At 36.8% G+C, this 15,166-nt stretch overlaps 1 protein-coding gene across 1 annotated transcript in view; it reads right to left on the reverse strand.

The window, feature by feature from the left end:
* Positions 1–14,366, reverse strand: part of LOC111189209 (uncharacterized) — a 219,195-nt gene extending 204,829 nt beyond the window's left edge. The window contains exons 1-5 of the mRNA XM_049468276.1: positions 14,269–14,366; positions 10,400–10,515; positions 2,760–2,792; positions 2,273–2,587; positions 1,860–2,165 (exon numbers count right to left, since the gene is read on the reverse strand). Of these exons, the coding sequence (XP_049324233.1) occupies positions 1,860–2,165; positions 2,273–2,587; positions 2,760–2,792; positions 10,400–10,430 (685 nt within the window). The 5' untranslated portion in view covers positions 10,431–10,515; positions 14,269–14,366. The remainder of the gene's footprint in view (positions 1–1,859; positions 2,166–2,272; positions 2,588–2,759; positions 2,793–10,399; positions 10,516–14,268) is intronic.
* Positions 14,367–15,166: the final 800 nt, after the last annotated feature.

Consider the following 15,166-nt stretch of genomic DNA (forward strand, 5'->3'; position numbering starts at 1 on the left):
CACTCTACAACTGTAGGGGGAGCCCACGAGCACAAAATTTCAATCCTACCAAGTGTAGCTTTAAGTTCTAAAATGTCAGAATCGCACATTCTTTGTAAACCTTGTTGATGTTTTGTAAAATTGTTAGATTCATTGCTAGACACAACAAATGAAACTTACAAGCCAAAACTGAGCACCAAGACAGTTGAAAAAAGATACAGTGTCTGGCAAAGTATTAATACCCCTTGAACTTTTCCATATTTTGTAACATTACAACCACAAACATAAATATCTTTCATTGGAATTTAATGTGAAAGACCAACACAAAGCGATATATAATTGTGAAGGGGAAAGAAAATGATGCATTATACACACTTTTTTTTATTTACAAAAAACTGTAAACCAACTGCTAATGACTAAAAAGTGTCCACCTGTGTGTAATCTAATCTCATTACAAATACAGCTACTCTGTGACGTGCTGAGAGGTTGGTTAAGAGAATATTGGGGAGTGAACAGCATCATGAAGTCCAAAGAACACACCAGACAGTCCAGGAATAAGGTTGTGGAGACTTTTAAAGCAGGCTTAGGCTATAAAAAGTTTTCCTAAGCTTTAAATATCTCACAGAGCACTGATGAATCCTTTATTCGGAAATGGAAAGAGTATAGCACAACTGTAAACCTACTAAGACAAGGGCGTCCACCTAAACTTATGGCTCAAACAAGAAGAGCACTGATCGGAAATGCCCATGGTGATCCACAGCTCAGGTGGGGGAATCTGTCTACAGGACCACTGTTAGTCATGCACTGCACAAATGTGGTCTTTATGGAAGAGTGACAAGAAGAAGGCCACTGTTAAAAGAAAACTATATAAAAGTCCTGTTTGCAGTTTGCCAGAAGCCATGTTGGAGACGCAGCTATCATGTGGAAAAAGGTACTTAGCTCAGATGAGTCCAAAATGTAACTTTTTGGCCAAAATGTAAAACAATATGCGTGGCAGAGAATTAACACTGCACATCACTCTGAACACACCATCTCCACTGTTAAACATGGTGGTGGCAGCATCATGCTCCGGGCCTGCTTCTCTTCAGCAGGGACAGGGAAGTTGGTCAGAGTTGATGGGAAGATGGATGAAGGTAAATACAGGCAAATCCTGGAAGAAAACCTATTGGAGTGTGCAAAAGACTTGAGACTGTGGTGGAGGTTCACCTTCCATATTTATATTTTAGAATGACCCAATCAAAGTCCAGACCTAAACCCAATTGAGAACTTGTGGCAAGATCTAAAAACTGCCGTTCACAAACTTTCTCCATCTAATGTGACTGAGCTTAAGCTGTTTTGTAAAGAAGAATGGCCAAAAATTTCAGTTACTAGTTCTGTGTGAATTTTTTTGTTAAAAAAATAATTTATGTTATAAAATGGAATAAACACACAAGACATCTTGGAAATATTAACTCAAGAAACTCCTCAAAATGTGCAAACATAAAAAACAAGTATGCTTACTATAAACTCTTACCCACAGTGATGCTGATGGAGTTGCTTCTGGATGATGACATGACGGAGGTGCTTCTCTGGTATGAATAGCCACAGCTGTACTGACCCTGGCCTAAAGTATCCACAGTGAGAGTAAATGTTGTTGTAGATTGAGTTTTTTGAGATTTTACCGATACTCCATCTTTAAATAAACGGAAGTCCACAGAGATGGATGTTGAATTGGGTGCAGTACATCTGAACTGAACAGTTTCACCAGACAACACAGTGGAGTTTGGTGAGATCAGGGTGAGTATGGGGCTCTGCAGGACATCTGTAGAAGTAAGAAGTAATTTCAGTAAATTATTGTTCATTTATATAAACAGAATTGCTTACCAGGAACAGTATCTTACCTGAGCAGATAACACCAGCATCTTCACTGTGACTACAGTTGTTAATTCCACGACCTCTTTGAGAGCAACTTGTGAGGTTGCTTTCGTGTCCAGTGCAATCAACATCATCAAAAAATGTTGGCCCACTTCCGTCAACAACATGCGCACTACGAGTGGCGTTGAGAGCTCTGCCACATCCCATCTGTCTGCACACTACCTCTGCATCCTTCATGTCCCAGTTATCACCACACACTGTTCCCCACTGACCATCATGATAGATCTCCACTCTGCCATCACAGTCACCTGTTCCATTCACCAGCCTAATGTCTGATTTGCAGCATCAAATAAAAGAAAAAAAAAACATTTTACTTGGTTCAAGGAATAAAACATACTATTTAAACAACATTACAATCTGAAAATGTCATTTTCCTCACCTGAACAAGTAACACCGGCATCCTCACCGTGACTACAGTCGTGTCTTCCAAATCCATTATGACGACACTCTGTGATGGAGCTTTCACTTCCAGAACATAAAACATTATCCAGAAGTATTGGACCAGTTCCTTTACCAAAATGTGCATATTTATGGACACTAATGGCTCTACCACATCCCATCTGTCTGCACACCACTTCTGCATCATTGTTGTCCCAGTAATCACTACACACTGTTCCCCACTGACCTTTATAATAAACCTCCACTCTACCAGAGCAGCTTCCAGTTCCACTGACGAGTCTCACATTTAATTCAGCTATAAAAAAAAGGCAATAAATGCAGTTTTATCCAAAATAAATGTGTAGGAAGTTAGACTGTTACTTGTTTACCCAGGTTTAGCTAATGTCTGTTTAAAAATGCCTTTGAAACTGTTAAGTATCCTAAAAAAATGTAGTTTGCAAAAAAAAAAAAAAAAAAAAGAAACTTACCAGCCAATGTTGAAGCATTAAGAGCACTGACTACTGAAACAAAGAACACATTTTTGGTATTTAAAAAAATTACATAGAAGGTCTTCTTATAAGATCAGTTCAATTGCTTAATACACTTAATGATAAGAACCTACATAAAAATCTCATGTAAACTCATCAAAAATATCTAGAGAAGTAAAAGTGAAACAAACATGGTCACTTTACTTGCACTGAGACACTTTATCTCCACTGCTCTAATTCACATTATCATGCTGCTATAGCACACTTGCACTCTGGACTTCATGTTGCTGAACCTTTCTACTCTCTATTTTTTTTTATTATTCTTTGGGATATTTATCTATCTATTTTGTATATTCTATTTCTTTTATTGTATTCTTTTTTATCTATATATCTATTTTAATAACAGCTCTTTGGGTGTAAAACTGGATCGTGAGATCACAATTTTGTTCCACCTCATGTACCACATGTGATGCGAATGACAATAAAATCTCCTTGAATCCTTGAATGAAGGAGAAAAAAATACAAATACTCAATATATACTATAATCACATTACATATATTCAATTTGTTTAAACAAAATACTGTATATTGTTTATATACTTTTTTTAATTTTGAGATTTGAATATTATGTAAAGTTAGATTGAGAGAAGTTAAGCCAGGCGGACACTGTGCGATTTTTTTAATCGGATGCGTTCTGGAGAGCTCACACTGCACGTATGAATCGTTTGTCGTGTATGAACAACGCCTGCGATTCATCTGCACACACTGTACGGTCCGACTGACCTGCTGCGACGGGGGAGCTTACACTGCACGTCTAAACGCAGCCCGTAGGCGGAGCTTTCTTTGCGTACAAACTCTCGCTTCAACACAACATGTCGCCTTGCAAAAGAAACACTGGATCACACTGGATAGGGACCCTCATTTACAGTGCCGCTGAGCATTAACAGTTTAAAAGGGATTAAAAAAATATTTAAAAAATAGAAATAGTATAAAAATAGACGAATAAAATATATACGTAAAAAAGGAAAAATGGGACCTTTTAAAAAGATCATAAAAATTGACATAAAAGGTAAAAAATTTATATCTTATGAAGATATATATTTAATGATTTGATTAATAAAAGAAGAAAAATAATTAAAATGAATTAATAAAAAATATAAAATATAAACTCATTAAAAATTCTTTTAAAATAACCCAGGCTTTCTGCAGAATAATCAAAGTTTCAGTTAGTTTCAGTTTCAAATCATGAAAACAGCTCACCAAAACCTCAAACTATTCTTTATATTTGACAATATTTACTTACAGGTCCTTTGCTTGTACTTACAGGCCCTTACTTATTTTTATTCAACTGAACTGAGTTTTATATTATCTGTAGCCTCGCGCTGAATTCAGCTCCGTGCTGCGAAAGAGAGTGAGAGAGAGGCGCAGCGCATTTTGTCCGATTTATGTTGATTAATTATCAGTACATTTATTAACTTTAGTAAGTTTAATAGCGTTAATTTTACTACACTTCTCCGACCTTATTTATTAAAACGTTTATTTTAGAAGACAGAGGTTATTCTGCGCGCAATGCCGCGCGCAATGCCACGCGCTGCGCTAAGCTGGCGTTGTGTGGCTAATATTCTGGAGCACTGGACGAGATTTTAATTAATAAATTAATATATTTATAATTTTAATAAATTTGCCCTGGCGAAAAGAAACGAATTATAAAATATAGCTTTATATTTCTGTGCATGTTTTAAGTTTTATATAATTGATGGGCAGCACCAGACGCTGACAATGTGCTTTATTTTTCAGATATAATAGCAAAGTGAAATAAAATAAATTTATGTTCAGTCAAAGTTATTTTCTCTTCTAATTTTTCTTTTCAAAAACTCCAGCTATTGACTAAGAATAAGCATCTGTTGAAATTATTAAACAGCAGAATGCCTGTGTCTGCTATATTAAGCTATAAGTCTGTGTACCGAACATAAATATAAATCCTTATAACTGACAGAAATAAATATGACTAATAATAATTTATAGTTACTGTGCAGATTTTTGGGAAAACAGGTCGTGACGTTAAGAAATCGGCCCGCAAAACAGCTCACACTGTGAGACAAGCGACCAAAATTTCTGGCATGTCAGAAATCCCTGGTCGCGTCCGACTGCTCATTCCCAGCTCGTATGGGCAATTAATCGGACATCGCTTCCCCTCTCACACTGCACGACAAACGGCGCACGATCAAGCTAAAATCGGGCTAAAATCGCACAGTGTCCGCCTGGCTTTAAGGCTTCACTAGGTAAGATTGAGATTTTTTGCTCGTGGGCTCCCCCTACAGTTATATAATTTGTTTTACATATATACAGTAGACTGTTATGTACTACATAAATAGTGGAAAATGCACCTGCATGTAAGCTACTTTTTCCATCATAAAGTAAAAAGCACACAAAAATAATTACAACCATCATCAATTTGTCTCTTTTAGCAGGAAATGTTTACTTTATTGTAATCACGACTGAAACAAGACATTTCTTCTGTCTCTACAACTGATAAAACAGCGTGTTTACAGAGTAGCACTGTTAGCCCTCACCACCAAACAAGCACAGATAAAAATAATAATAAAACAAAATCACAGTATCAGTAAAAGCTTCTACAAGCCACAGACTAAAATGTATATTTCAGTTTGGGGCAATTTACTGCAAGCTAAGCTTACAAACAGCCATATTTTACACGTAACATGAAATATTTACACATTTAACCTGATCGCTAATGCTAACCCCAAATGCTAATCGCTGCTAGCTTCCGCCTGCTAGCCTACAGCTTTAGCAGTTAAAACAAACACTTTAACTCAACTTATACCTCACATATTTACACTCTGATTGTTTTAATAACCTTTTAACTCTCTTATTAACATTTTAAGCTCCTTACAAAAAAGAAATACCCACTGATTTACATATAATCTGTCTTTATTTGGAGCTTCTCCGGTACAGCACAGACGAACAGCACAATAGATTCGTTCAAATAAACAAATCTTTTGAGTGAACGGATTCTAATGATTCAGTTCATCTAAAAGAGCTGCTGTGCCCATCACTACTAGTTAGCTTCTGTAAAGAAATATTCAACTCCAAATAGTTTTTTTGTAGTCCTTGTAGAGTTGTTAGAACTAAATACAGGTCTGAAAGCAGGTGGCAGTTCTGAAAAGAGGCACTGTTCTCGCGAGCGTTGGCCGCGTCCGCCTAGACAAACTTACAGTCTGGCAGTGTTGCCAACTTAGCGACTTTGTCGCTATATTTAGCGACTTTTCAGACCCTCTAGCGACTTTTTTTGTTAAAAAGCGACTAGCGACAAATCTAGCGAGTTTTTGTGGTGTTATTGGAGACTTTTGGCAACTCTGAGATGAACACGCGCTCTTCAGTTACTGACCTCACGCTGCAGCGGGCGCTGCCGTGAACCCCGCCCCACTACTCTTACAGTGCAGTCTGACTGTCAGAGCACACACACACACACACACACACACACCACTCCACCAACACAATGCAAATGAATCGCGCGTGCACACAGCCACTGCTGACTGACCCCACTCTGTATTTACAGAGCAGAAGTATAAATATTAATGTGTCTTCAGTGTGACACAAAAAAAAATCCCTTAATTTAACTCACACAGCCTCAGTCATTCACTCACCTCATTCACCACATAGCCTGTCACTCACCTCCTCCACAGTGTCTGCCTCTTTATAAAAAAGCTAAATATCTATTGAACCATTGAACAATTTGTCTATGATAGGTTTAAAAATAAAGAAAACTTAAGAAAACGTAAAAAAATAAATAAATAAAATAAAACAAAGTTAAATACAAAGCTAAAAATAAATAAATAAATAAAACAAAGCTAAATATCTATTGAACCATTGAACAATTTGTCTATGATAGATTTAAAAATAAAGAAAATTTAAGAAAACGTAAAAAATAAAAATAAAATAAAACAAACTAAAAAAAAAAAAAAAAACATAGAATAACAGTTCCGATTAAATGCTGCTCTTATAATAACATTTAAGAACATGGCAAAAAACTAAATTATGTAATTCATGTAAAAACGAAGTTACTGTAAAAAAGTGACCTACTATTTATTTATTTGTAAAATTTTAACACATTTATGGTGTTTTTTTACTCACTTTTTTCTCTCCCACAACCCTAATCCTTTACATCTTAAAAAACATGTATTATGCAAATTAGACAGCCAATAGCTACTTTCCTTACTGAGGAGTTGGCAACACTGCAGTCTGGTTTGAGGTCAGAGGAGCTCCGGCACAGACACGAGAGCAGCGCTATTCCTTCTATTACACCTTAAGGCAGCGCTGCAGTGAGTTTGAAGATTTTGAGATTTTAAAACGCACCCCCCCCCACACACACACTTATCTCCAAAACAGCAAGTTTACAGGAGAGAGAAAAAAACCTTGTAAACTCTATATAAAAAGAGTTTATTCCAGGTCATTTTAAAGGGTTTCTATTGGTCCGTTCATCAAGAAATTTTGGCAGTGTAAGGGACAGTTTGTCTGTTTAAATAATGAAGTAAACTAAAAATTGACAAAAATGGAGATAAGTGTTTTTCATTGGACAGCAACAATATGTACCTGGTTGGATAGGTAAGATGTTGGTTGAGTAAATAAACATTAATTAATTATTAGTATGGCATTCGAGTGAAAGCACAGTAATTAGAGTAGGAAAATAAGTAAGAGCATTGAGGAACAGCTGTGCAGATTGTATGTATGAACAATCAACCAGAACTAGGATAGATAAAAATAGGGAATTCCTTCTGAACATGGAGATGGGATAAAGCAGTGAGGGGTGGGATGTAAAGGAAATAGAGAGATGACATAAATTGGAATGGGAGAGATAGGAAGTGGTGAATTGAGTGGGGAATTAAGATAAAGAATGATAAAGTACAGGAAAAGGATGATTAAGGAAAGGACTGGGATAACAGGAGGAGGGTTCGGATGAGCAAGAAAGTGGCTGGAACAATATAGTGAGGTGGTGGGATGAGCAGGAAAGGTGTGAGAATGATGAGGGGAGAGGGTGGGCTGAGCATGGAAGGGGTAGGGAAGATTAGGGGAAAGGTAGAATAAGTAGTAATGGTGTTGGGATTATGAGAGAAGAGGGTGGGATGAGTAAGGAACATGTTGGGATGATAATGGAAATAGGAGACATTAAAAGGAAGAAAAAAAGAAAAACACTCAGAAAATGTTGCTGCATATGTACAGTTTTGTTTACCAATGTACAAACAGTGCAGGTACAACATGATTATTCTAGTCCAGCTGCGCAAATAAATATAGTACAAATTTTTCCCTTAAAGGCCCACTAGGTAGGATTTCCTTGTTATTTAACTTTTTAAAGAAGTGAAATTACAGTGTGAAACTCACTGCAGCGCTGCATTGAGGTGTAATAGGAGGAATAGCGGTGCTCTCGTGTCTGTGTCGGGCCTCCTCTGAGCTCAAACCAGACTCTGTAAGTTTTCCGAGGCAGCCGCGACCAACGCTTGCGAGAACTGCGCCTTTTTCGAAAACTGCGACCTGCTTTCCGACCTGTACATAACCTGTACATTCTAACAGTTCTACAAGGACTACAAAAACGCGATTTTGAGTTGGTTAATTCTTTACAGAAGCTAACTAGTAGTGATGGGCACAGCAGCTCTTTTAGATGAACTGAATCATTAGAATCCGTTCACTCAAAAGATTTGTTCAAACGATTTGTTCGTTTGAACAAATCTTTTGTGCTGTTCGTCTGTGTTGTACCGGAGAAGCTCCAGATAAAGACAGATTATAAGTAAATCAGTGGGTATTTCTGTTTTGTAAGGAGCTTAAAATGTTTAAAAGAGAGTGAAAAGGTTATTAAAACAACCAGAGTGTAAATATGTGAGGTATAAGTTGAGTTAAAGTGTTTTAACTGCTAAAGCTGTAGGCTAGCAGGCGGAAGCCATCAGCGATTAGCATTTGCGATTAGCATTAGGAATCGGATTAAATGTGTAAATATAATGTTAGATGTAAAATATGGCTGTTTGTAAGCTTAGCTTGCAGTAAATTGTAAAATTGTAAAAGATTTTACTAATACTGTGTTTTTGTCTTAATATTATTTCATGCTGTGCTTGTTTGGTGGTGAGGGGTAACAGTGCTACTCTGTAAACACTGTTTTATCAGTTGTAGACACAGAAGAAATGTCTTGTTTCAGTTGTGATTACAATAAAGTAAACATTTCATGCTAAAAGAGACAAATTAATGATGGTTGTATTTATTATCGTGTTTCTTTCTGATGGAAAAAGTAGCTTACATGCAGGTGGATTTTCCACTATTTATGTAACTAGTACATAAGAGTCAACTGTATACATGTAAAAAAAAAATATATATATATATATATATATATATATATATATATATATATATATATATATATATATATATATATATATACTCCACAATGTTATTTATGTAACTAGTACATAAGAGTCAACTGTATGCATGTAAAAAAAAAATATATATATATATATATACTCCACAATGTTATGTTGGTATTGTAGATAAAAAGTGCCAGGAGATGGAGTGGGGGTTTTACGACAGTGCTGTATACATTTATTACGCCCTGCAACTGTAGGGGATGCCCACGAGCATAAAATCTCAATCCTACCCAGTGGAGCTTTAACTAAAAGTGCTAAAAAACCACTGAGTGTACCACCCCAGAAACAAGAGGATTATTCACTGCAAAAATGAAATTGCAAAAAAAGAGAAATTATCTAGTTTCAAAGCAATTAATCTTATTTCTTGCTCTGATAAGATTTTTTAGTCTTACTGAGCATTGTAAAAATAAGATTGTTTTACATATTTTAGAAATAGTTATCTTATTCAGTCTTACTTAGAATTTTCACTTTATTTTAAATAATTTGAACTCAAAATAAACACAAAAGGTCATCAATCAAGCCACTCTGATACTTGTGTAAAAAAAATATATATATTTTTTTTTGCTTGATTTGATTCTTAATTTACTCATTTTGAGGCTTTGTCATTGCAAATTTTAAGAATACTTTATAAGAAAATTTTGCTTTTCCTATTGGCAGATTTGTTTGCTTAATTTAAGCATTTATGTCTCAATTTAAATTAATTTTATCTTGTTTTTGCCAATGGATTTTTTACAGTGTACAGTGACAGATGTATTCAGGTTTTATTTTTGTTTTTACTGCAGTAAACTTATATTCCTTATGCAATTATTTAAACAGTAGAAAAGGTACCACAGATTTTAGAAGTTCACATATTGAGATAAAAAGAAGTGAGAGGCATGCTGTTTTGTGGATTTTTTGCAGGCGACAATATGGTTAAGAATCTAACTAAAGAAAAATAGAGACTTCAGCAATACAAGCAAATACAAAAAATAACCATGCTTTCATGCTGACATAAGCTCTGCACATAATTACGTTAATGTATATGTACATTTTATTAAATATATAGCATATAATCTACTCCTATGTTTTTAATATTTACACTCAGTCTCCATGCTGCTGTAATGTGCTTTTTCCATGGGGTTAACAACTGTACCCCATTCTTTACACACAGTATGGGCATAATACTTTCAATAATGATACTGAAAACAACAGAATTAGGAATTAAAATGACTTTACCTATGATTAAAATGAGTTGAAGTTTCTGCATCCTGGTCCTTAGATCCTTCTTCAAACCTTTGGACAGTCTGGCTTGAGACTCAGGGATGAGACTGACTGCTTCTTTTTTTTTTTTGCTGAGGGTCAAAAGAGTTGACAGTTTTGGTTCCCCATTACATTTTACTTGTTTTCACAACTCTGTCCTGTTTTCCACAATCCATTTTCTAGCCAAGATCACGCCATCTGGACCTGGCCTTTATTCACTGTGGCACAAATAGTGAAAACATCGAATATGTAACTAAAATTGCTTTCTTACATTGTTAAAAGATTGTAGTCTGGACATATCCTTCAAACTGTTTGCAGGCTTTCTTGTGCATCATCTTTAGAAGATGCTCTCTTTTGGGACAACAGAACAATTTGGCATTCATATGCATATTTTCAAAAGCCAACTTTTGGATATGATCCTGAGCCATATTGAACCTTCAGTGATCATTATGAAAGAGATAACACCAAATTTAACACACCTGTTCCCCACTCACACCTAAACCTTTTTAACACTAACGAGTCACATAACAAGGAAGGAAAATGGCTAACTGGGCATAATTTGGCTATTTTTACTCCCTTTAGAGGCCAGCAATTAGACATTAATGGCTGTGTTGAATTATTTTGAGGACACAGCAAATTTACACTGTTATACAAGCTATACACTGACTACTTTACGTTGTATAAAATGATATACAATATATCTTTAGTGTTGTCTTATGAAAAGATATAATCAAATATTTACAAAAATGCGAAGGATACTGGATATAGGACTGTAAACAAGTGAGATGAGGCTGAACAGAGTAGTGTCATATGATCCATGGTCATTTTCATGTCAGTGTATACTTTAGTAAGGTTTAGTCCTTCAGTGGAAAATGGGAGCAGGCACAACAGTTCTTCAGTTGTTAAACGGAGGGAGGGGATGGGGGGGTTGTTGTGTTGGAGGGGGGGCGTGGTTGCTGTTGTTCACCGACGTGTGTTTCAGAACTTTCGAATCGGACAGTTCTTCGCGCCTGACACTCTGGCTGAAACTCCACCCTCTTTGACTAGGTCTGCCTAACAACAGAGCGATCTATATTCCGAGAGTACATTATAATATACAGCCGATGGATTGGCAGGCGTGAGAAATACCACGTGTGAGCATGTGAACTCGCTGAGGTGCGTGTGTCTTGAGAACACTGCTTGGGAAGGAGCTTCCTGCAGCTCACCATAAATCTGATAAGCAAACCTTGTCCCCAAGCTGGAATGAAGGCGTATCGCTCCATTGTTTATTTGCTTGGGTCTTGTAAAATTGCAACACGGTCTCTATGACTGTGTTCACTTTACCAGGTTGAAGTCACTCAAATCAGATATGGGTTCTTTAGCATAAGAGCACTGGTAATACACATGTGGACAAAATAGTTAGTACCCTACAGGAGAAGGCCAGTTAGGTACCACCTATACCTTTAGGTCAGGGGTGTCCAAACTACGGCCCGCGGGCCATTTGCGGCCCCTTTCCTTTTGTGGAGCGGCCCGCGAGGTATTTTAGAAATAGAATGAAAGTTGGCCCGCTGTTAAGCAGGTTTTTATAATGTGAGATACAAAGTTTGAACGCTAGGTGTCAGAAACAGGCCAAAGAGTCTAAAAGTGGAGAGGGTGTGCATTTCTAGCGCAGAAAGAGAGGCCAAAGAGTCTAAAAGTGGAGAGGGTGTGCATTTCTAGCGCAGAAAGAGAGGCCAAAGAGTCTAAAAGCGGAGAGAGTGCGCATTTCTAGCACAGAAAAACGGGCCAAAGAGTCTAAAAGTGGAGAGGGTGTGCATTTCTAGCGCAGAAAGAGAGGCCAAAGAGTCTAAAAGCGGAGAGGGTGCGCATTTCTAGCACAGAAAAACGGGCCAAAGAGTCTAAAAGCGGAGAGGGTGCGCATTTCTAGCACAGAAAAACGGGCCAAAGAGTCTAAAAGCGGAGAGGGTGTGCATTTCTAGCGCAGAAAATCGGGCCAAAGAGTCTAAAAGCGGAGACGGTGCGCAGTTCTAGCGCAGAAAAACAGGCCAAAAGAGTCTAAAAGCGGAGAGAGTGCACAGTTCTAGCGCAGAAAAACAGGCCAAAGAGTCTAAAAGCGGAGAGAGTGCGCATTTCTAGTGCAGAAAAACGGGCCATAGAGTCTAAAAGCGGAGAGGGTGCGCATTTCTAGCGCAGAAAAACGGGGCAAAAGAGTCTAAAAGCGGAGAGGGTGCCAAACGTGCCAAAGAGTTGCTGTAAAACGTGCCAAAAAGTTGCCGTAATTAAGGAGTTTAATATTAAGAGACATCATGAAATTAAACATCAATTTGAAAAATCTTAGTTTACATAACACTGTCAAAGGTAAAGGTAATAAGTCGAGTAAAATGGTGTGTAAATGAAATAATCAGGAAAAGATTAAAGTATTATTTAAAGTGGTATATTTCATTATTTGTTTTATTATGGAGTGTGGCCCGTGACTTCAAATATATTTCTCCTTCTGGCCCCCAACAAAAAAAGTTTGGACACCCCTGCTTTAGGTCATTTATGAGTCCTTCAGTATGGCTAATGATATTATAGTGAACCATGTTTGGCGTGCAGAACGGGTTAAATTATCTCTTTCTTCTGTATTGGTGTGGATTGGAGGAGTGGATACAGATGTGGCATCCAAAAGATTGGTATGAACTAGAGCTTAACCTCTTAACAGGCAGGCATTTTAGTCAATTTTCAGCCTGATTACATGCCAATATCTATAGGATATCTATTCAAGCATTACATAAAAAGATTTCATGTTTGATAAGAAGCATTATCAAAAATTCTAATTGTACGTGTTATAGAAATTATTTGACAAATTTGAAGTAAAACTGTCAAAATATTATGAAAACAATTGGAGCTTTCCTGAACTGTATTGAATTTAAATCAATATTTTCCTGAATACACATCATATCTTTCGATTCATTACAGTTTAGTTTTTATGTCTATTTTTAAACATGCAGAATTTGGGTTGATTCCTGTGGAGTAGAGAGTGAACAGAGTGAGCTTCTTAAAGTCCTGTAGGCTGTGGGAGAGTCTCCAAAGCCCTCAAAGTTTTGTTTGTAGCTGTGCTGTTTGGCTTGTAAGTGCTGCATCGTTGCTAGGTTAGCTGTATGTGGAGGAGTAATACATGGAAAGCTTTGGTTACAGAGTGCATTACCGGCTGATAACTGCACTCATAGAATAACTCTCAGCCAATCACATTGCAGGGTCGGAACTAACTGTAGTATAATAAACTGTAACTCATTACCTGGTATTTGTAGTGCCCTCTATTTTTGAGAAATACAGTCTTTCGTTCATCATCTGTCTGGATACGAATGAAAAATGCTGAGCGACAAGTGACAGGTATGGCAACTGGTGGTAATTAAGATAATATTAAGGATTGTAATAAATATTTTATGGATATGAAAAATATTAGTACTGAGCATCTTCTAAAAGTATTATAAAAACACCTACTGTGATTTTACTAACTGATCTCTCACTGAAAAACATCACTATACTCTCAAAGCAATAAATTATATATTTATACCAAATCCTTTTTTGTAACATGAATTCATAATCTGGAGATATAAATGTTACTGGAAAAATAACATACAGCCCTCCTACAGAAGCATAGATGAGTTTAATAGATTTGTAACAGACATTGTCATCTTGATTAACATTGATTCAGTCTATTATAGGAGAAACACGTAGCTCAGCCAGTTTAGCTGTGCATGTAGGCTAATTTACCTGCTTAGCTTGTACTTGCTGACTGTTAACTAATCTAGCTAATAAACTAATAATGACCAATCTTGCCAACAAACCAAACACACCTGGCTAATAAATATTAAGCAAGTTACCTTTTTTGTCAGCAGATGATAGTCTGAATCCAGCTCTGGCTTTTGAACTGAACAGTAGATCTTCGAATTGTTCTGCATTTCGATCTTGGTCTTGTGTCATGACTATATAGACAGTAATAAAATGTGACAAGTTGGTAGGCACATAAAGCTGTGGTAATGTGGAGAATAAAATGTGGGTCACTAAATGCATGCAGGGCCAGAGTCCACATTTTATTTGTTACTAGCACAGCTATAAAAAGTACTTTCACTTGGTACTGTTTGGTCACAGAAGAACTGAGATAAGAGCACATATATAGGTCCTTCTTAAAACAAATAGCATATTGTGATAAAGTTCATTATTTTCTGTAATGTACTGATAAACATTAGACTTTCATATATTTTAGAGTCATTACACACAACTTAAGTAGTTTAAGCCTTTTATTGTTTTAATATGGATGATCTCAAAAAATGAGCATATTTCATCCGACCAATAAAAGAAAAATGTTTTTAACACAAAAAAAGTCGAACTTCAAATAATTATGTTCAGCTTTGCACTCAATACTTGGTCGGGAATCCTTTTGCAGAAATGACTGCTTCAATGCGGCGTGGCATGGATGCAATCAGCCTGCGGCACTGCTGAGGTGTTATGGAGGCCCAGGATGCTTCGATAGCGGCTTTAAGCTCATACAGAGTGTTGGGTCTCGCGTTTCTCAACTTTCTCTTCTCAATATCCCACAGATTCTCTATGGGGTTCAGGTCAGGAGAGTTGGCAGGCCAATTGAGCACAGTAATACCATGCTCAGTAAACCATTTACCAGTGGTTTTGGCACTGTGACCAGGTGCCAGGTCCTGCTGAAAAATGAAATCTTCATCTCCATAAAGCTTTTCAGCAGATGGAAGCATGAAGTGCTCCAAAATC

The sequence above is a fragment of the Astyanax mexicanus genome, chromosome 19 (assembly GCF_023375975.1).
Source record: "Astyanax mexicanus isolate ESR-SI-001 chromosome 19, AstMex3_surface, whole genome shotgun sequence".
Taxonomy (NCBI): domain Eukaryota; kingdom Metazoa; phylum Chordata; class Actinopteri; order Characiformes; family Acestrorhamphidae; genus Astyanax; species Astyanax mexicanus.